Below are 22,230 nucleotides of genomic sequence, written 5' to 3' on the forward strand. Positions count from 1 at the left end.
ACACACACATACACACACACACATACACACACACACACTGCATTGTGCCAACCCTCTTACTTTGCTGGCACAGAAGCCCCCAGAGTGACTCTCATGAATTAGACTGATAGGCTGTTTGCAGTTTCATCTCCAAACTTCTTTGACTGATGTGGCAGTAATCACAGGCTCAGAAGCACCCATTGTATCTGTTAGGTCAAATGCCTCCTGAGTAGAGGGAAGCCTCCCCTCTGAAGAGGGATTTTGCTCTTCCACACCTCAAGATTCAGATAGACTCTACCTTGCTTCATGTGGGAATTTGCTGTGATTGGAAAGGTACAGAACATTTCTGAGTCCTGCAGTTGCCATCCTGGCTGGTAGGCTATGGCTGGACCATAACAAGAGAAAAACCAGTACAAGTGGAATCATTTATCTCAACCAGCCTATCAGCTGCCACCTACCCTGGCCAGCATGTTGCTCCAGAGACCACCTACCTCACCAGTGTGGGTGTGGCTGTGTTGCTCAGTCCTGTTAGCCTGGGAGAAGTGCCAGGGAGAGCAACCTCTGGGGAGGGCTGAGAGTATATGACCAGCTCAAATAAGTCATGGGCTTGGGCTTTTCTCAGGAATTTGATGCAGGCAGGAGAGCTCTTGGTCTACTGTCCCATGTCTGCTGGCAATAAAGAACCCAGAGCAAGAGCAAGGGAAAGGGATGTAGCCACAGGATTCAGAGGGGGCCATCAAATAGAAGAACCAAGAGACAGTGGTTCAAGGCTCTGGACCCCGGCCAAGGAGCTTTCTGGGGGAAACTACCAGGACACAAATGATTCATCAGCACCCCACAAAACAAATGTCATAGAAATCTAGACAGATGGGCACATGAGCCCGTGGGGGTTAGGGGGTGAAAGAAAGAGAAGCATGTGGGCTCTTCCCAGAGGCTTGGACCAAGCCAGAGGCAGCAGGAGGCTAGCTGGGAGGCTTGGGCTTGAGGACTGCATGAATCTCCATGTGCTTCAGTTTTTCTTTTTTTATTCTTATATTACTTATGTGTCTCTGTGTGTGGGTATGTGTGTTGTGTATGGGTGCCTGCAGAGGCCAGAAGATGTCAGATCCCCTGAAGCTGGAGCTACAGGTAGTTATGAGCTACCTGATGTGGGTGCTGGGAACTGAGCCCTGGCTCTGCAAAAGCAGTAAGCACTCTTAGCGGCAGAACCACCTCTCCCGGCTTCCTTGTCCTTAAAGTGAGAATATGTGTCCTTGGGTCTTGCTGCAGATGGCATGGTGACGGGCATGTAGCTTAGCCCACAGAAAGTGTTAAGCAGATATGAACAGCTTTTGCTAATAGGAGGGCACCGGTTGGCACAAGTGGAGCCAAGTAAGTTAGGAGAAACAAGCCATCCCCTGCTGTCCATCTCCTGGTGACATCTGAATCCCTTCCCAGCTCTCTCCTTCAAGTATGCCTGGAGATCCAAGGTGGCTTTGCCTTGCTCTGGGGAGATGCTGACCCAGGGGTGCCTCCTTGCTCAGCTCATCAATACCGAAAAGGCACCTGCACGGGAGAAGGGTGTCCAGCCTAGGTCCTCCAGCATGAGAAGTCCCTCCCTCCCTTCTATCCATGGCTCACTCAGTTTCAGTTTTCCTCCCATATCGATGGTGATAGACTTAGTGTCTTGTGCACAGTACTAGATAAATGCTCTACAACTGAGCCACATCCCCAGTTCTCTCTCTCTCTCTCTCTCTCTCTCTCTCTCTCTCTCTCTCTCTCTCTCTCTCTCCTGTGTGTGTGTGTATGAAGTGTATGTGTCTTACTGTGTAATCCATACTGGCCCTTAACTCTCAATCCTCCTGCCTCAGCCTCCTAGGTGCCAGATTACGTGTGCCACCATACCCAGCTAGCTCCCTGACTCTACCCCAGGGTGGCCTGGCCATCACACTCTGAGGAAAGGGCTGCTTCCGGCACTCAGTGCTGAGGTCCTGCCTCCTGCTGTCCCTGGAGACTCTGTTCCCGTTTGCCAGCCATTTTGCTTCCTTGGCCATCTGTTCCCTCCCTGTCATCTCCTCTCTGCTTTAACCTTAGCCACTCCTTCACTGCAGATGGTACCAAACAGACCCGTTCTTGACATCCTTCATGATGCCTGCTCCCTCCTCAGCTCATTGGCACAAACTGCTCTGTCCTTTCTCAGGCCCTATTCAAGGATGTGTCTAGAGCTTAGAGGTAGATTTACCCCACAATCTCTCCTTATTTGTGCCTCATCTGTTGGCAACTCTACCTCAGGTCAAGAGGCCCAACCCCTACCCTTCCCTTCCCTGCCTTTTCCTAATGAGACTTCCTCTTGTCAGACTTAGCCAAGAACATCTCCTAGGCCCGGACAAACATCTGCTATGGTTCTCTACCAGGCTTGCCATAGTAGTGTTGAGTCCTCTAAAGGGCGGTGGAACAAAAGCCCGGAAGATCTGGAGCTCATTCCTACAGTGAGGGACCAGTATCCATGCTGGGAATTCAGGTCCTAGACAGTTTCCTCATAGAAAACAGATCTAAAGGTTCAATATCAGGGAAATGACCCCAAGTTGTCATGATAAGAACTGGATCAAACACTGTCTACCTTGTCCAAGCTCACTTCTGTCCTTACCTCCCTGATCGGTGGGTGTGGTGGCACTTGCCTTTGACTCAGCACTTGGGAGGTGGGGGCAAGGAGGTCTCTGTGAGTTCAAGGCCTGCCCGGTGTACATAGAGAGTTCCAGAACTGCCAGGGCTACAGAGTGAGACCCTGTCTCAAAACAACACAATACAACAGCAAAACAAAACCTGCACACCTTCCTTCCGGCTACAGATGAGACCCACCCTCCGACTTCACAAGCGGCTCCTTCTCCCTCCCTGAGTGCCCCTAAAACAACTCCTTTTAGCGTTTCTTTTCTGAAGTAAGGACCAGGAGCTATGAGGAGACCCCAGTTGTCCAATTATGAAAGAAGAATTTTGGTGAAGTAGGTTCCACCAAGCTGCATCCCTAGACTGGGATGAAGCAGGCTGGGGACATTGAAATTCTGCTTTCGTGCCTGGATTTGGATTAAAGAGGCCAACTCTCTCAGTTCTCTCTAGAAAAGAGCTCATAAGTCTCCGCCACATCTTTCCCCCAGCAGAAAAGAGTGCCTTGGTCATCCATGTGGTCTATTTTCTTTCTCCATTGGGGCTAAGAAGACCCAAGCTGCCACAGCCCTGGGTCCCCAGTGTTCTCAGAGATGCAGATAGAGATGCGAACCTCCCCAGGAGGCTCTCACATCACCAAGGGAACTCTGCGGAATCCACCAGCCACCTGACAGCACCACACTATTTTCTCCCTCTGCCTCCACCTTCCCCTCCACCCCCAGCAGAGAAGACCACTCAGCTACCCAGCCAACCCATCTGGGTATGGACACCAGGAGAACACAATGCATCTTACTGGGTTGCAGGCCTTAATCTAGAACTTACTGAATTATTTAGGGATGGCATTAACTTATAAATGAGTGTGTTTGACTGATTTTGTGGTTGATGTACAGATAAATCCTAATGAAAGACAACTACACAATTTTAAATTATTAATTAGACTGCCACTTAACAAAGCTTATTTGGCACTCTATTTCCTTGCTTAACAAGACAAAAACTTTAAGGAAAGGGCTCTGTATTAGCCCAGAGGCTCCTGATTTGCATTCCGTTTTTATCGCTCTAAAAATGAAAACCATAGATCCTGACCTTAAGCAGGCAACTCTGGCATAGCAAAACCCCCAGCAGGCCGCTCTTCCTTCCTGGAGAATGCTGGGTGGCTCGGGGGCCTTGCTTGCCCTGATGCCTCTCATTTCTCTTGACCAGAGGCTTCCTTTTTATATCTCAGGTTCTGTCAGGGTAGGATGAGCTGGGAACACTGGCAGAGCAGCGGCTGAAGCCTTCATCACTGTCAGCAGCTAGATTTCACTCCAGAGGTGGTGGCCAGTGGAGTTTATTAAGAGATAAAGATATGTCCCCCAGCCCCCAAAAGACCTGACAGGGATAGCTTTACTAGGACAATCAGAAATCAGTCGATGACTCTCCTGGTCTGGGGTTTATTTGTTCCCTCTCCTCTAGGAAGGGTCTTTTTATTCTTCCTTCAATCCCTACTTCCAAATCATAAACCATTAAACTCACTCTAGTCCAGGACCCCATGTAGGTAGGATCCGGTATCAGCTAGGCAACTGTCTTCTCAAGCCAACCCACAAACCTTGCCCTTTGGAGCTTTGGGGAACAAATTTACAAACAGAAACTTCAATGGCCACCTCCTTTGTCCTTAGCCTGAGGCATGTTTTGGCTTTTGGGCACACACCTAGAATCCACACAAAGAATCTCAGCTTCCTCCACGTGTGGGCAGAAAAGACAAATCTATGGTATTGGATCAGTCCCCCAAAGAGAAAATTGACCAGGAGAGGACCAAAACAGAAATCATTTGCTCACACAGTGTCCCAGGAGCAGGCTCCAGGCCACCCACACCCCGCCCAGCCTTGGCAAGGGCTTCTCTGCTCTGTTTCCCTCAAACCAACCCAGGTGTGAACCTCAACTGATGGAATCTCTCTAGCCAACCTCATCTGTGCTGGGAGAAAGAACCCAAGCTTTCAGTGGCTACCTCTTAAGTAGGGAAAGGATCCTTCTCCCAGGGAGCATCCCCCCAGAATGCACTGGGCTTATCTAGAGCTGGGCTTCTGGCTAGCAAGGGTACCAGAGAGCTACTGGAGGCTGCTGGAGCCTCCCCGGGCACCTAAGCCATATAAATAAAGTGTGTGGGCTGCTTTGTGGTTCATTCTTAACTGTAAACTGCCAAAAGACAAAAGACCAGAAGGGAAATGAGATGTCAGTTTTTCCCCATTATCTCCATCACAGACCTGCAGCCCAGACATGGCAGCCTTTTCAAAATTGCCTGGGACGCTTTCCCCACTAGAGCGAGTCTACATGCTCCATGCCCAGGTTTCTGACTCCACTGTCTCCAGCTCTTTAAAAATCATCTTCTCTGTGCAGACATACTGGCCTGCACTCCAGCTGCACTCAGCACTGCTGAGTGGCTGAAGTGACTTTTTGTGTCTTTCTGTAAGAAAAGGAACTGGGGTGTTAAACAGTAAAGCGGTTCTTCTAACTACTGCAGAGACTTGCCCCACACCACAACGAAAAGCACTGTGTCGTGTCCCCCCCCCCCCCCCGTAATGTGTTGACCCACGTGGAGGGCACAAGTCACACACAAGTTTGGGGTTGTTCTTATACGATGGGACAAACAAACCTCTACGGTTGCCCGAGGCTGGACCACCACTCAGCCTTTTCGCTTCATAAAGAAGGCGTGGCTTTTTCACCCACCTGTCTGACCTGCTTATCTGGCTCTCTCCCATCTCCCGATATCTGCTTCTCTCCGCCCATCTCAGGGCTTCGCTCCCCCCCACCTCTGCCACCACCCCCTGCCCGCTTTCTCCTTCCCCATCCTGCTGTGAGGTCAGAATCCTGTGCTTACGACACCTCGGTCTGTTGCCATGGAAACAGGGGCGGATTAAGGCTGGAGCGCAGGGATCAGGCCCCTCCGCTACCTGAGCTCCCGCCTCAGCTGGTTCCCGCAGGGCGGGAGCAGCCAGCATCAGGCACCAAGGCTCGGCAGCCGCCGGGCTGAGGCAAGGGACAAGGGAATCCCAGCGGGGCGCCACAGCTAGCACACAGGGACTTCAGCGCAAAGAGACACGCAGAGGTGGGGAGCAGAGGGTAACGGGTCCGCGGGCTCACGTGTGGTCACCTGCCCTTTCTGGGCCGGAGGGACAACACCTAGAACGGCAACCACGTGGGGGCGCGGCAGGACTTCCCGGGCACCGGCGCCAACTTTGCTCCGCTCCTGCTGCGGAGGAGTCTGGGCGAGATGGTCGCCCAGCCAGCGCCCGTTAAGTTGAGCCTGGCTCCGGCCGTGCACACTGCCAGCATGGCCTTAGCGGTTGCGTCCCTCTGATCCAGGCATTAGGAAAGTTTAAGGAACCGGACTTCTGGCACTTGCCACTCCCCACCCTCGGCCGCTGAGTGCTCAGGGCTGGTCCCCGGGGATAAGGCTAGGATGCTGGGAAGATGCCTGCGTCCCGGCGCGCCTCCGGAGTTAGGAACGGTGATGAGCGCCGGGGCCGCGCGGTGACTGACCGCTGCCTGCACCCAAGCGCGGGTTGTACTCGGTGCTGAAGCAGCAGAAGCAGGGGCGGGTGCCCGCGCAGGGGATGGAGCCTGCAAGTGCAAAACTTTATAGTGGCGAAGCAAAGGTCCCAGGAGGCCAGCTCCCTTTTTACCAAAGGTTTCTCACTCTGGTCTCTGAGCCCTCAAGACAGATCCCTGAGGCCTGGCCACTCGATCCATGAACAAACCCCGTGTTTCGCAACAGGCCACCAAAGGGAGCTCAGCTCCAGCAGCAGGCGCACGGCGGGTGCCTGTGACAAAAGCCAGCTAGCTAGTGGGGGGCTGCTTCCGGGACCCATTTCCCTGGCGTTCGACGGCTCCCGGGGCTCGTAGCTCGACCTGGTTCCTTGTAACTCCAACTTGCCCCTGAGGTTCCAACTCACCTTTGCGAAGCATGTTGGCCGCGGGGCCGCCGCTCCGAGGTCGGCCTAGGCGCGCTCCCTCCTGGGGTCCAGATTCAAATCCCTGGGCGCCAGCTGCAGCTAATCCGAGCGCGTCGAGGCGGGGGCAAGCCGGGAATCCGCTTGTGCCCGGCAGCCCGGTCCCGCAGGGGCATGGTGAGCCCAAGCCCGGCGCCCTGGGCACCGGCGCCTGCTAGCAACCGCGGCGCTGCCAACCAACGGGGTGCGCTCGTTCAGCCCCGGGGCGAGTGGCTTGCTCCGCCGAGCCGGCGGCCTGATTCTGCCTCCCCAAACACTTTGCAGGCGGTTTTGAGGGGGGACGCCGCCCCCTGGCCGGCCAGCCGATGTCCCCCTCTTCCCCGCCCCCTCGGGCAGCGGCTGCTGCAAAAGGGCGCTCGCACGCACAGCCCAGCTCCGGGAAAGCGCCCGGCGCGCGTTTGCAGGACCGAGCGATCCGCCGAGCGGGGCGCCTCCCTTCCTCCCCCCGGCTTCCCCCACCTCTCTTCCTCCTCCCTCCCTCCCTCGCTCTTCAGCTCCCTCCCTCCCGCTCCGCTCCCCGCCCCCGCTCACGGAGCGCCTCCCATACAAAATTTATGAAAGTGCTCTCAGCTCGCGGTGCGGAGCGCCGTCCTATTCCCAGGGCAGCGGCGCTCAGCCGTGCGGCGCCGCCTTCCAAGGTGTTTTCACTGCACCTGCCCCCGGGGATGATCCTCGGTCCCCGTCCGTCCAAGTACCTGCCCCAGTCCTCGGCCGGTCGTCGGGCCACTGGAATAGCCCTCCCCGGCCCCGCAGGCTTCTCCGAGCACGCACCCGCAGCCCAGCCCCCGCCAGTTTGCCCTTCGCGGCTGGAGGTCATCAAGAGAAGCCGCTGGAACCCTGTAGCGGCCCTGAGTCCCGATGACAAGTCCAACACCCTTGCCCCGTCTCTTCCCTGACCCGTGTCCCTTCCTTCCTGTGAGGCTCGACGGCTCTTCCCTGCCCAGAACTGCTCCGGCGACATAGCCATCCCCCCCATCCAGAGTTCTTTGGGGACAGATGTGCGGGACAGCTAGCATTCAGGGATGACCAGTTGCAAATCATATAAAGAACTATGGGGGTTCAGGTAGGCTATCTCTGTCTGGAAGGCCTTCGGTCCCCTTTAGTCCTACACAGACCCCGCCCATGAGAGGATTCTCCAAACAGGGAGGAGGTACCGCCTGGAAAGCCGGTCGGTCCTGCAGGGGCCCTTTGGGCCAAGTGCTGAGAAGGTTCAAGCCAGCAGAGATCCTAGGTGGAGGCCGGCACCCCCTACTGGCCTAGGGTAAGAAGGACTCCCTAAGAGGAAAAAGACTGGGCCAGGTCACTCGTTGAACATATTAAGAGTTCTATGTATTACACTATGTGAAAATTCAGCCAGTGAAAAAGAGGTTTTCGTCCTCAAATTTATATTCTAATAGGACCAAAAGAGAAACGTTTAGATAATGGAAGTGTCTGGAAGAAAGACAAGCAAGGTGTTGCTCTGGAGCTGATCTGGGATGCGAGTGGGGGTTGGGGTGGAAGTGGAACTGATGTGACAGCTGCCATCTAAACAGAGCTCTAAGTTCTCTGAGGAGTAACCTAGGCGGCGTGATAGGAAAATTAAAAACAAGGCCCTTATCATTTATGCACGAAAACAGATACTCAGAACCCTAAGCCCCGCCCCCCACCCCCCACTGGTTTGAGCTGGGTGTAAGGGAGAATCAGAAAAGGTGCTCTTGAAGTCTGGGTTCAACAGGTAGAGAAGACCACCTGGAAAGGACAGTATGCACAAAGGAGCTTGGTTCTTCTAGGGCTGGGAACTCTGAGACATTCCTTAGTTCCTGCTAGCTGCAGGACTCACTGATTCTGCACTACCTCAGCCCTGGAGGACTAAACTCTGGGACAGAGCTGTGGAGACACGCCAGAAAACTAAGGCCCAGAGAGGCTAGACAACTGGCTCAACAGCACCCAGCAATCAGTACTAAACTGTGGGACTGGATGAGGGCTTTGCTATTCATTTTCCCACCTTCCGGTGCCGCCTCCCCATGACCCCCTTGCCCCATCAACTCCAATAGATTGGGCAAACTTGGGCGGTGTGAGTGTGAGAAGCAGTTATTTTGGGATTTAGGAGGGCTGGATCTTGACTTGGAGTCCAGCCAGGGGCTGGGGGTGGCTGTCGGTGGGTGTTGTGGTGTAATGGGGGAGGGGGTTACATCAAGCCTGCCTTCTCATCAGGCAGTAATTACTCAGACTGCTGAGTAACTCAGGAAGGGGGACCCTCATGGACAGATGGAAGTGTCCTCAGCCCAAGCTGATTGACAGTTACCATTGTCCTGCTCAGGGTCTTAGGGACACGATCATGATGGTTTTGTGCACTGCAGTCTTCCTCTGCATCATGTGGTCTCCTAAGTGGGGGCAGGGCTGTTCATGTGTGACAGAGCTGTACAGCAATGTTAGGAGATGGTGCATACCTCTGACCAGGTAAAGGTCCCTGGAGATGAGACAGTTGCTGGGGAGAAGCTACTGAGCCATCAGTGCACCCGTCTTTCCACCATAGAACTTGAAGCTAAAGCTAGAATGGAAGCTGACCACAGGCAGACTAGGCTTTGGTATGCTGAGGTGGCAGAGTGGGCTCCAGAATGCACTGAGGGGTAGGGATGTCCAAGTAGTTGGGAGACACAGGAAGCCCAGGCTGGACTCTTATTAAGGTGAATGATTGCTCCTTGATGAGGACATTCTGGGTCAAGCTATACCTATCTTAAGAGTTGCAGAGACTGAAGGGGCAGTGGCCCTTTCCACCCCTTCCCTTGGCTGCTCATTCCCAGTCTGCCTTGCTCTCTCCTCTGAGCAGCCTCCCAGGCAAGGCCTGTACCTGGCTGCTTGTTTTTACATCTCTCTGCACCTTAATTAGGGGTTTCTAAGCAGGGAGGGCCTCCAGGGGAGCCTGAGGCCACAGAGCTGTCTTAAAGGGACAGCTGTGCTCACCACTGCAGAGAGAGGAGGATGGGAGTGGGGGTTCAGAGTGCTGGTGACCGGGTTGTTGAAGGCTGAGGGTAAGCCCCGCAGGTGCTTTGTTCTTCCAAAGGTCAAGGCTGTCTTGCTGACTGCTCTGCCTTCTCTTTGGGGTCCCAGGAGTGCTGTCCACTGATCAGGAAAAGGGCTATAGCCTGAAGGACAGACTAGAGAGGGCAAAGGCTTGCCAGGACCCAGGAGGTTTGGGGAATTGAGGCCTCAGGCTGCCCTGTGCTTCCAAGAAAGCCTTTTTAGTTTCCAGCTTCTCCCTTGAGTACCAGCTTCCTCTATGTCGACCCTCCACAGGATGGATACATAAAGATCCACACCAAGCTTTCGGCTTGGGAGCTGGGCTGGTAGGTGTTAAGGCTCCATCCTGCTGGGACAGCAGAGTTCTCTGAGGTAGAGAATGTGCCCATCTCAGCTGACAGGCTACACCTTGCAAGGAAAGAAACAGGGTGAAGGTGGGGAGCAACAGGAAGGCCCGGTAGGTCGCAGAACTCCTTTAGGAACACTCATCTGGGAGTAATAGCTTTGAACTAGGCTAGAGAAGAGCATGGGAGCAAGGGAACACCGAGAAGCTAGAGAGTCCAGACCTTTTGTACCAACTGGTGCCCATTGTAGCACCGCCCTCATCTCTTTTAGTCTCCGCCCTGCTAGAGTCTCCGCCCTCGGCTCGGAGGCTCGGCGGTCGATTGTGCTGCCTGTGCTCTCCGCGCTCTTCCAGCGCTGTCTTTTTGTTTCCCACGTGGGCTCTTGGGTGATGGCGGCGCTGGTTGTGTCCGAGACTTCGGAGCCAGGAAGCCGAGTCGGCCCTGGCAGAGGTGGGTGCAGCAACGCTGTGACCTCCAGACCTCGCATCTCTGGTGGGACCCTTATCCCCAGGGCGGGAGGTGACTCCATTCTCCTTGAGACTCGAGAGTGTCATGCTGTTAAAAGTTCTGAGCTCTCATCACCAGAGACCCAGGGACCCGTCTTTTCACTCGGAAAGACAAAAACTGTCTCTCCTGGAAGTTTATTTTCCTCAAGGCAAAACTACGCCCTATCCCAGCTAGCAGACAGACCCTGGAAGAGTGACGGAATAGAACAGATCTGACGGGAGGGAAGGGACCACTGCGTTTTACAAGTGGTCTCGGTGGATATGCTTTTATTTAATACGAAAAGGAGCTTGGTGTCCTTTACCAGGCACTAGCCGGCGCCCAGTAAATGCCAGCGTTATGCTAGGTATAGGGACTAGAGTACTACCCTGGCCCTAAGAATCTCAACTGGAGGGGCGGGGCATACAAATTCAAACTTGACAACCTTGATAGATGAGGTGCCTCCTGCTCTTCATGCTAGCACCTGCTGTGCCCAAAAGCCCACGAGAGATTTAGACCTGCGAAGAGATTCTGTAGGGAAGCCGACGAGTCTAAGCTCGTCCAAGGCCATGAAACTGACCCAGCGCTTTAACAGTGGTAATATTCAAACGTGATGTCAGGGCCCCAGCTTTCCAGGCTATAGAGTTCTTCAACGCACCCCTCTATCACAGTAGATAAAAGCACAGGTCTGGGAGGATCCCTCCTATTCATTGGGATCCTTAGCAAGAAGTTCTGGTACATGATACAGGTTTTGTAGGTATGGGATGACTACATTTGTCTTTTAAACGTTTTGGCTCCTAGTGAGATATTGTTGGGTAGAGTGGGAAGTCCAGGATAAGGCCTTGTTGAAGAGCCTCAGTTTGTGCGGGGTGTGTGTGTGTGTGTGTGTGTGTGTGTGAGACAGAGTTTCTCTATGTAGCCCTGACTGTCCTGCAACTGGCTCTGCAGATCAGGTTGGGCTCAAACTTGTAGAGATAAGCCTGCTTCTGCTTCCCCAGTGTTGGGATCAAAGGCGTGTGCCACCACTGCCCGACAGTATTTTTTTTTCCAAACCAAAAAATGAACTAGAAATTAAAAAAAAAAGATTTTGTTTATTTATTTTATATGATGAGTACACTGTAGCTGTCTTCAGCCACACTAGAAAAGGGCATTGGATCCCATTACAGATGGTTGTGAGCCACCATGTGGTTGCTGGAAACTGAACTCGGGACCTCTGGGAGAGCGGCCAGTGTTCTTAACCACTGAGCCATCTCTCCAGACCCTCTGATTTTTGTGGTGTCTTTTTTTTTTTTTTTTTTTTTTTTTTTTTTTTTTATAGGATCTCACTCTCTAGCTCTGAGTGGCTTGGAACTCGTTATGTAGACCAGGTTAACCTTACAGAGAGATAGATTAGAGTGGTGTGTTTGCATATATGCCTGCAGACAGAAGAGGGTATCAGATCCTATTATAGATGGCTGTGAGCCACTATGTGGGTTTTGCAAATTGAACTCAGCATCTTTGGGAGAGCAGCCAGTGAGTGCTCTAAACTGCTAAGCCATCTTCCCAGCCCAGATTTTTTTAGAGGAGGGGAGAACAAGGTCTAGTTGACTTTACTGGTCTTGACATCTTGATCCTCCTGCCTCAGCTTCTTGAATGCTGGGATCATAGATGTACATACCATACCTGGCTTTATTATTCTTTCAAATGAGCCGAGGGACAAAGGTATGGATTAAGCAACTCTGGCCAAATTAATGGACTTGAGTTGTGTGACTCCTTTGCTTTTCAGTCTTATCTCTAGTCCTGAAGGGTGAGCTATACATACTCCCATGTATGACGACTAGTAATCTCACAGCATAGAAGGTAATTATGCAGAATTCCCCCCTGGTTTATGGGCTATCTCTGTCTGTAGGATGAATTCAATTAGGGCAGAAGCTGGGTGGATATCCTTTGTGTGTGGAATCTGGGCCTTCACTTTAGAGTTAACAGATTAAGCAGTGCTGGCTGCCTGTGGTCTAGGGCAGATGCAGACTCAGGCCTTAATGTTTTTTCTAGGTCGCATCTCTCGGGGGCGACTGGCCAATCAGATCCCCCCTGAGATCCTGAACAATCCCCAGCTACAGGCTGCTGTCCAAGCTCTGCCTTCTAACTACAACTTTGAGATCCCCAAGACCATCTGGAGGATCCAACAAGCCCAGGCCAAGAAAGGTGAGTTCTCAAAGGGTGGAGTTGTGGTGAGGTTGGAAAGGTTGCTTGCCCAGATGTGGGGCCAGTCCTCTCCCAGACTCTTCTAGCTCTCTGCCTTTCCTCTTGTCTTGCAGTAGCCTTACAGATGCCAGAAGGCCTCCTACTCTTTGCCTGCACCATTGTGGATATCTTGGAAAGGTAAGGCTTGGGCACTGGAGAGCGAGCTGAGTCTTTGGCCAGTATAGTTATGCCTATTGGCATAATTTTTCTCCTCTGGACCACTGGCTAACTCCTAAGCCTCCTACAAGCATGTGTATACACACAAAGGTTGTTGAGAACTTGGTTTATCCATTTCCCTTCCCTTATATAGTCTGGGCAAGGGCAAAGAAGTTAATTTTCTTTTCTAGGCCAGAACAGATGGTAGCATCTGGGAGGAGCCTAAAAAAGCTAACCCTAAATGGGTGAGGGTCTGGCTGTCAAGGGTTGGGGCAGAGTGGAGGGATGAGAGGCTGGGAAGTTGAAGAGGGTGCATCTTTTTCTCAGGCTCAGTTTGGGTGGGAGTAGGTGGGTGGCAGAGGTGAGAGATGCCTAGGGAAAGATATTCAGTTCCTCTGCCCCCTCCTTCTAAGTTTCTTCATGACAATGAACCATTGCTGGGGGGTGGGGGAGCAGTACTCAGCCATCTGGAGCCAGCATGAGCATAGGGAGGGGGAATGCAGAAAGGGGAGGTCATCTCGTGCTGGGAACCTCCTACTTCCCTGCTGCTGCCCTCACCCTTCTCCCTCCTCACCATCATAGACCCACTTCCCTGCTCCCACCCTCTTGCCCCTTGGGGATGCTCTCTGGGGCTCAGGCCAATTTGCATACATTTTAATCTATAAAAAATTAAGTGCTCTGGCTGACTCAGAGCCTGGGCTGCATTCTAAGGAGCTGAATAATCCGCCTCTGTGCACAGCCTGATTTGGGGAAGGGGGTGGAGGAGGGGCAGATTGGCAGCCTTTCAGCTTCCCCCACTGTACCCCAGAGGAAGAATGGAGGAGGCCAGTCACAGAGCCAGCATCTATGCCCAGGTATGCTCTCTTCCTAGGAGAACTAGGCCTTCTGCTCTGTCCCAGCAGTGAGTTTGGGGGTGCAGGGTCTTTTCTATCACCCTGCCCCCCCAGTGATTCAGTCCTGGCGGCAAATCTCATAACAATGTGCTGTCCAGGGCCCACTCTTCCTGACTGCATGAGGAGTGTGGGCAGCACCATGTGCTGTGGGGGAGCTGCGCATGGGTCCTCCCCATCCTAGGCACCCATGGCCTTACCTATGGGTAGGGAGCTGGTGGGGTCTGGGCAAGGGAAGGCCATGCCTTCACATATACCCATGCCTCCGCAAATACTAATGCCAGAGCTTGTCGGGAATCTTTACCTGCCCTGGGTAGGATGGGTCACAGTTTCAGTGGTGTGTTTGCACTATGCACGTGTACTTCTAAGGGTTAGGGGTCTTGCAGTCTAAGGCTGGACAGGGTGCTGCAGACATATCCTCACATAGCAACTGTTCCAGGAGCTGCTGCCAGAGCTGAGGGAGGTGGCAGATGCACCCCTCCTACTCTTGGTTGGCAGCTGCCAACTCAAGGAGATCTGGGTCCTGAGACACCTCCAGAGTGAGGACTGTCTCCCATCTCTAACTGTGTCTCTGTTACACTGTTCCCTAATCCTATCCCTACAGGTTCACAAAGGCTGAGGTGATGGTGATGGGTGATGTCACCTATGGGGCTTGCTGTGTGGATGACTTCACTGCAAGGGCTTTGGGAGTTGACTTCCTGGTGCACTATGGCCACAGCTGTCTAGGTATGGAGGCAGGCTGCAGACTGATCTTCTCTACTGTGTATTTTTCTTGTTCTACTTGCAAGCACAAAGTCCCTTCTGGTTTCCAGGGTGGACTTGGTCTTTCTGCTTTGCAGTTAGGTCTTTCCTTTGGATTTGGCTGTCTTGGAAATCATGCTACTGTCTCAGATGTGCATGTTTGATGTTTTTGTTTGGTTGGTTTGGGTTGGTTTTTGAGACTGTCTCACTTTCTAGCCCAGGGAGGCCTGGAACCTAACAGCTGTCATCCTGTTTCAGCCTCTCAGCTGCTGGGACTATAAGTGTGAGCAAGCACACCTGGCAGATACAGGTGTTTGAAAGGATGTTACTGGGAGAACAGGCTGGGTACCCAGCTAAGATGAGAATGTGCTAGGCAGGCTGATGCCAGTGTCCTGGCTGCTCTTAAGATTGGGACTGGGCTTGTTCCTCCTACCCTTTTTTTTTTTTTTTTTTTTCCCGAGACAGGGTTTCTCTGTGTTGTCCTGGAACTTTGTAGACCAGGCTGGCCTCGAACTCAGAAATCCGCCTGCCTCTGCCTCCCAAGTGCTGGGATTAAAGGCATGCGCCACCACCGCCCGGCTCTCCTACCTTTCAGAACACTTATCTTGAACTCTTCTCTGTAGTCCCCATGGACACTTCGGTTCAAGACTTCCGTGTGTTGTATGTCTTTGTGGATATCCGGATAGACACTGCCCACCTTCTGGACTCAGTCCGCCTCACCTTTACCCCAGGCAGCTCACTCGCTCTGGTCAGCACCATTCAGTTTGTGTCAACTTTACAGGTAAGTAGACCAGCTAGCATCCTGTGGGATGGAGAGGCTACTCCAGAGCGTTCCTGGCTCCCGTGCCTGGTGCTCTGGGCTGCTCCTCTGGCCCTGGCTTTCTCCCAGCTTCCCTTCCTTCATCATCAATACAGGCAGCTGCACAGGAGCTGAAAGCTGATTATCGCATCAGTGTCCCACAGTGCAAGCCCCTGTCCCCTGGGGAGATCCTAGGCTGCACATCCCCTCGACTACCCCAGGAAGTAGAAGCTGTGGTGTAAGTGAGAAATGGGGCTCCTTTGTAGAATGTATGCATGAAGTATGCATGAGAGAGGCTGAAGTTCCCAGCCTGTGTGCTCAAGGTCACTTTGGAGGATGGGGTGGGGGTGGGGGCTCATGTGGGGACCACACTTCAAGTTCACTTACACTCTCCAGCGGTTCATCCTTCATCCAGAAGGCCGTGTTGAGGGTGGAGACAGAACTCAGGGCCTGATGGGGGACTCACGATGGGTAGAAATGGAGAGAATGTAATTGGAGAAGATGGATGGGCACGCCCAGGCTGCAGCCCCATTAATTTAGCATCCGGACAGCTAACAAGCAGGAGCAGCGTGTCTCCTGCCGCCTAATTATTTTAGGTAATGGAAATGCTTAATGTTGTGTGAATGCAGCCAGCCTCACAGCCGACAGCTCTTCCGGCTGGGACTGGGGATGGGAGTCCTTTCCTAGCTAGTGGCAGGAAGGGAAGGAGGGGCATTGTGACTCAGCCCGACCCCTGGGAGCTTCAGGGACGGTCCCACAGGTTTGGCTACACCCACATAGGATACTTCTGCCCATAGACCCACATATAGGACTTCCACAGCCCAGGCCTGGCAGCCCTGCTCCCTGAGGGCCATCCCCCATGTACTTGTGTCAGTATAATGGGTACCTGTCATTTGAGGCCTCAAGGTGCATGTTGAGGGAGGTGCCCTGAGTGTTGGCCTCAAAAAAGAGAGAGAAGCAGCTGCCATGGGTGACTTATCTTGTAAGCCCTGGACTCTGCAGGTCCTAGGAGGGTACTGTGATGAGGGTACCTCTGAAGGGTATGTTCTGTGTGGCTTGATGGTAAACCCTGGTATCCAATCTCAGATATTCTGCTTGATAGCTTTTGAGCTTTGAACACGTAGGTTTTGTTTTCTTACTTTGTAGCCTTTGCTGTTCAGGAATTCACTGTATAGGCCAGGCTGGCCTCGATTTCAGAGCGAGCCTTCTTCCTCTGCCTCCCAACTGCTGGGATTAAAGACATGAGCCACTATGCCTAGCTTGAGCATATGTATCAAAGTCCCTGAAACTTGGACTTATCTCCATAAGATGGCAATTGCACAGGTGTTTTAGGTACTGACTTCACATCTGGAACTCCGAAAGTACAAGAAATGGTTGTTATAACTCCCTCTGTCTTCTGTGAGATGCCACCACCTTGCCGACCACCTCCACTCTTTGTTTATTGCATGAATATTCTGCCTCGTGTATGTCAGCCACATGGGTGCCTGGTCCATTTGGAGGTCAGAAGAGTGCATCATGTCCTCTAGAAAAGTGAGCCACTGTGTTGGTGCTGGGAATTGAACCCAGGTCCTCTGAAAGAGCAGCCAGTGCTTTTAACCAGTGAGCCATCTGTCTCTCCAGCCCTGAGCATAGACATCTCAAACACAACCTCTATGTCTTTGTTGAGCTAAATAAAAACTCTCCCTCAGCTTTCAAATTACGCTTTTGGGCGCAGGTGGCCTTTCTTTGGCTTTGGTACTTTTGCCATGGAAGACGGCTGCATTACACAGTTGGAGGTGTCTCCTAGGTGTCTAAGTTCACCTCCTAGCTGTACATATGAGAGGCCTAAAGAGATGAACTGTCATCAGTTTTTACAGACTCAGCAGCATGGGTGGCTGAGAACTGTCTTCAAGACCTGTAAGCCAGGGTACCCCCTTTGCTATTCCATTACCGCACTTATACACTCTTCCCACCCTGCAGGTATCTTGGAGATGGCCGCTTCCATCTGGAGTCTGTCATGATTGCCAACCCTAATATACCTGCTTACCGGTATGGGCTGGGAAGGGCTGACCGTATGCGGCAGGGTGAGTCTCTGCCCTGGATGCCCTCATTAGGCTGTACCACCCCATTCCCTGGTCACTGAATGGCAGGCAGCTCTAACGGAAGCACATCTGGAATTTAGACCCAGGACTGCTGTTGCCTACCTGGGAGTCACCCCAAGCTCTTAAAACACTCCCTTGCTCTTGCTTGCTGATCTTTGTGGTTATTGATCTCAGTAATAATCCTTATTCCTGACCAGGGGACCACTTAGCTGACTTTGGGCTGTCACAGTGATCCTGACAACTTTTCCAGATATGACCCATATAGCAAAGTCCTATCCAGAGAATACTATGACCATCAGCGCATGCAGGCCACTCGCCAGGAAGCCATTGCTGCTGCACGCTCAGCCAAGTCCTGGGGCCTTATTCTGGGAACTTTGGGCCGCCAGGGCAGTCCCAAGATCCTGGAGGTGAGTGGGCTCAGAATCAGGAAGAGGGGGCTGACAGGAAAGTAGCCGGAGAAACCAGTAGGCTGAAGTATCTAGCTTTGGCTACCTCATCTCAGAAGCTCCTGCTTGGCCTCCTTTCTCCGCAGCACTTGGAATCTCAGCTCAGAAACTTGGGACTTCCTTTTGTGAGGCTGCTGCTCTCCGAGATCTTCCCCAGCAAGCTCAGTCTACTTCCTGGAGTGGATGTGTGAGTTTCTCCACCTTACCTATGTATGGTGGCCAGCTAAAGGGAGCTTAGAAACCAGATTCTGGCCAGCACAGACTTAAGATTACTAATATACCTGCTAAGAACTTACCTAGCAGGGGCCACCCTTGACCACAGGCCGCCTGCATTGTCTGGTGGGATGAGGGCAAGAGTGCTGTGTATGAATGTGGTTCTAGGTGGGCAGTTACAAGTGAACTGTCCCTCAAACAGGGACATGACTGGGGGCTGGGGAGATGACTTACGGAGTGAAGGGCTGTTGACCATTGTTTGATTCTATTAAGGTGATTTTTTTTTTCTTTTGCATGTGTGTTCATTTGTGTGGAGTTCTGGTGTCCACCCTTTTTTTCCCCTGAGAAAGGATCTCTCACTGGAGTTTGCCAAGTAGACTGGCTGTAAATCCACCTGTCTGGAGTACAAGTGTATATCATACTCCCCCCGCCCCCCACACTTTTGCTTTTTACTTCACTATGTGTGTTGGGAATTGTTAGTGGTTAAGAGAGCTGGCTGGTCTTGCAGAGGATTCAAGTTCAATTCCCAAGACCAGCCAGCTCTCTTAACCACTAAGCTATCTCTCTAGCCCCACTTTAGTTTTTAATGCAATGGTTTTGGGAGTTAAGGCCAAGTCCTTGGTTTACAGGACAATCACTTCACAGTTACCTTCCCAACAGTATAGTTGGATCAATACATCCTGTTGACAATATTGAGACACCGTCATGTTCTTCAGTGTTGTACCCCAGAGAGAGGTGGCCTTCATGTCACATCTTACTGGCTTACCTTCTTAGGTGGGTGCAGGTGGCATGTCCGCGCCTCTCCATTGACTGGGGTTCAGCCTTTCCCAAGCCACTGCTGACACCCTATGAGGTAACAACCACATTTTGAAAATCTGCAGGGTAGTGGGCTTTGTACTTCCTGTTGAGGGAGGGCTATGAGATTGCTGGCATTGGGGAGCAGCATTTAGGGTTGCGGGTTCTGAGATTGAGCCACCATCTTGCTTTGTAGTTTTTGTTTGTATTTAAGGCTTGGTCTTCTAGAGCTCAGGCTGGTCTCTGTTTCCGGAGTGTTGGGAGGCATGAGCCATCACACCTGACAGGGTCTCTTCACCTCACACTTCCTTTCTAAAGTATGATGATAATACACATCCTTCATAGGCCCTTGTCAAATTTGCTAATGCAGGGACAAAAAGGCATCGTTGTCTTTTCTCCCTAGGCAGCCGTGGCCCTGAAGGACATTTCTTGGCAGCAACCCTACCCCATGGACTTCTACGCTGGCAGCTCCTTAGGGCCATGGACAGTGAACCACGGTCGGGACCGAGCACCCCGGGCGCTCTCCCAGCCTGCATCCAGCAAGGTAGCGGACTTTAACGAGGGCTGAGGGGCAGCCTACAGGCTTAGCCTTGGCGTGACGTGATCCACGGCCGCCACCCTGAGGACACAGAGGGAAATGCAAGGGAGCCGGGTGGAAGTCGCAGAGGAGAGACGCGGATTTATCGGCTACCTCAGGTGCAGCAGGGGTCCAGGGGCGGCTCTCCAGCCCCGGCCTGTGAGGGTTGCAGCTGCGCAGACCAGAAGGCTACTTCGCCAGCTCCCTGAGAGGTCTGGAGCACAAGGTATTTGCAGCCACGCCCCACCTTTTTGTTTTAGGAGTGCCCCGCCTTCCCTGAGGCCCGCCTTAGGGGTGTTGCCAGCACGGGCCCTGCCCCCTACTTCCGCTTGGGAAGGCCTGCTTCCGGTCGCTCTGCGGTATGGCGGCACGGCCGGCCTTGAGAGTGCTGTGTCTAGCGGGCTTCCGGCAGAGCGAGCGGGGCTTCCGTGAGAAGACTGGAGCGCTGAGGAAGGCGCTGCGGGGTCGCGCAGAGCTCGTGTGCCTCAGCGGGCCGCACCCGGTCCCCGAGGCAGCGGCTCCAGAGGGCGCAGGGCCAGACTCGGGTGAGACAAGCTGGTCCCCTTTAACTCAGGCTCTAGTCTGAGCTCCCAGTTTTCCTCCTTTATCTGTGTTCCTCCCGCCCCCCAACTCCCCTGGTTGCGTCTTTCCCAAATTCCTCCTTCTTCCTCTCACCTTCTCTAACCCTGATCCTGTGCTCTCCCGTCTGCTTCTAGGGCCCTGTTCTCCGGAGGAGCAACCTCGAGGATGGTGGTTTTCTGAAGAGAAGGCAGATGTTTTCTCTGCTCTGGAAGAGCCCGCAGTGTGCAGGGGTCTGGAGGAGGCCCTGGAAACGGTGGCACAGGCCCTTGACACGCTGGGGCCTTTTGATGGACTTCTTGGCTTCAGCCAGGGGGCTGCACTAGCAGCTTTTGTGTGTGCCCTGGGTCAGGCAGGCGATCCTCGATTCCCCTTGCCAAGATTTATCATACTTGTGTCGGGGTTCTGTCCCCGAGGCCTTGGACCCATCCTGCAGAGCCCCATGTCACTGCCTTCACTTCATGTTTTTGGAGATACTGATCGAGTCATCCCTTCTCAGGAGAGTATGCAGTTGGCTAGCCGATTCCTTGATGCCGTCACCCTCACCCACTCTGGTGGTCACTTCATTCCAGCAGCTGCATCCCAGCGTCAGGCCTACCTTAAGTTCTTGGACCAGTTTGCAGAATGAAGGCTCGACAAATGTCTCCACACTGCTCCAGCTTTCTCTAGCAGCTGACTGTCTAAAGCCCTCCTGTGCGCTCCTCACCATGGCTACTTAAAAGACAACTATCAGTTCTCAGGACACACATTAGACCAGAGAGCCTGTGAGAAGAAAGTGGTGGGCAAGCAGGGGCTGGCACCCCTGTGATTACCAAATAATAAAGTGATGGTTTAGATTTTGAATGTCTTTCTCCTGCTGCACAGACCCTGGGGCAACACCAAACCAGCAATTACTTGCAGGTGTGAGCCCCCAGAACACATTTTTGGTGGATTTTGTTTATTGTTTTGTATCTTTAAATTCTGCTTATTGTATGTATGGGTGTACACTTGTGGAGGTCAGAGGATAACTGCAGGGAGTTGATTCTTTGAATTCTGATCACCAGGCTTGGCAAGTCATGCCTCCACCCGCCAAGCCATTTCACCATCCTTTTGTGGAAGTTTACGTCCCAGACTGAAGAAGCCAGATATCTTGGTGACTGAATCAGAAAGTTTTATATTTGAGGAATTTGGGGAAAGGAAACCCTTGGTAGGGATCGGCTTGGGTCCATCTGCTTCTAGGTTTCCTACATCTGATCCCTGAGAATTGGGAGTTGGCTTTCTTCTGGTCCCTAGCTTGGTCTTTGCTTTCTCTTCCATAACTCTCCATCCCCTCTGAACTCTGAGCTTGTAGTATTGTATATTGAATAAAGGCCAAAGACAGCACAGAATCACCTGCCTTTTCCTGGTGACCCCATCTGCAGGGTTTCTGACATTACTGCTACTCAGAATTTATGATGCTAATTATTGACGTGCTAAGAAAGCCAGAGCTTAAGTAGCCTGCCCGGCTTAACCTCTTGCCATTTGTCTTATTTCACTGCCCCAATCTTGCCACACCCATAGTCACGATGTTTTCTGACCTCCGCCTCTGAAAGACAGTTTTTCTAAGATACCACAGGGTACCTACTTAGTCCCATGCCACAATATCCTCTAGGGAGTTTAGTCACTGAGCAGAAGTTGGAGTTGGCCAGATACTCCAAGCCATTCTTGTTAGAGTCACATCTAAGTTACCCAAAGTTATATGTTTCTTGAAACACAGGTGTTTCAAGGTATACATCAGAGAAATGGTTCTGTGGTCAAGAACACGGACTGCTGTTTTAAAGAACCCAGGCTCAGTTCCCAGCATCCTCACTGTAGCTCACAAATGTCTATATAACTCTTAGCTCCAGAGGCTCTAATCCCAGATCCCAGGGATGCACATGATATGTGCTTAGAAGTCAACCACCCAATGGCTGTGGTGGTACATGCAGGCAGAGGTAGAGGACAGTCTGGTCTACACAGAGAAACCGTATTCAAAAAAACAACCAGATGGTCGTGGCACATACCTTTAATCCCAGCACTCTGGAAGTAGAGACAGGCAGATCTCTGAAATTGAGGCCATCTTAGTCTACAGATAGAGCTCCAGGACAGACAGGGCTGCACAGAATCACTCTCTAACTTTTGTTTGTTAGATGACCAAGGCAGAGCCTTGGCCAGGTATTTTCTTGCCCCGAACTCTACTTATGTAAAGTCTGATTCAGTTACAAAGGCCTCTGGCTTCTTTAGCCTGGCTTAAGACTTCCACCAAAAGACAGTGAGATGGTTCAGCAGGTAAAGGCATTA

The 22,230-nt window shown here is 52.4% G+C and overlaps 3 protein-coding genes across 3 annotated transcripts in view; 2 read left to right on the plus strand and 1 right to left on the minus strand.

Annotated features, from left to right (window-relative positions):
* Rtn4rl1 (reticulon 4 receptor like 1) overlaps window positions 1-7,054 on the minus strand; it is a 72,558-nt gene extending 65,504 nt beyond the window's left edge. The window contains exon 1 of the mRNA XM_034504939.2: window positions 6,549-7,054. Within this exon, the coding sequence (XP_034360830.1) occupies window positions 6,549-6,561 (13 nt within the window). The 5' untranslated portion in view covers window positions 6,562-7,054. The remainder of the gene's footprint in view (window positions 1-6,548) is intronic.
* Window positions 7,055-10,264: 3,210 nt separating this feature from the next.
* Window positions 10,265-20,270, plus strand: Dph1 (diphthamide biosynthesis 1). The gene is made up of 13 exons (XM_034504940.2): window positions 10,265-10,399; window positions 12,464-12,616; window positions 12,730-12,793; window positions 14,306-14,427; window positions 15,066-15,223; window positions 15,358-15,479; window positions 17,201-17,269; window positions 17,573-17,729; window positions 17,855-17,955; window positions 18,756-18,834; window positions 19,180-19,320; window positions 19,473-19,579; window positions 20,070-20,270. The coding sequence occupies exons 1-12, from the start codon at window positions 10,339-10,341 to the stop codon at window positions 19,560-19,562; spliced, it is 1,317 nt and encodes a 438-aa protein (XP_034360831.1). The 5' UTR covers window positions 10,265-10,338; the 3' UTR covers window positions 19,563-19,579; window positions 20,070-20,270.
* Window positions 19,592-20,775, plus strand: Ovca2 (OVCA2 serine hydrolase domain containing). Its single transcript, XM_034504941.2, has 2 exons — window positions 19,592-19,898; window positions 20,070-20,775. The coding sequence occupies exons 1-2, from the start codon at window positions 19,715-19,717 to the stop codon at window positions 20,558-20,560; spliced, it is 675 nt and encodes a 224-aa protein (XP_034360832.1). The 5' UTR covers window positions 19,592-19,714; the 3' UTR covers window positions 20,561-20,775.
* The last annotated feature ends 1,455 nt before the right edge of the window (window positions 20,776-22,230 follow it).

Source organism: Arvicanthis niloticus, chromosome 6 (assembly GCF_011762505.2).
Source record: "Arvicanthis niloticus isolate mArvNil1 chromosome 6, mArvNil1.pat.X, whole genome shotgun sequence".
Taxonomy (NCBI): Eukaryota; Metazoa; Chordata; class Mammalia; order Rodentia; family Muridae; genus Arvicanthis; species Arvicanthis niloticus.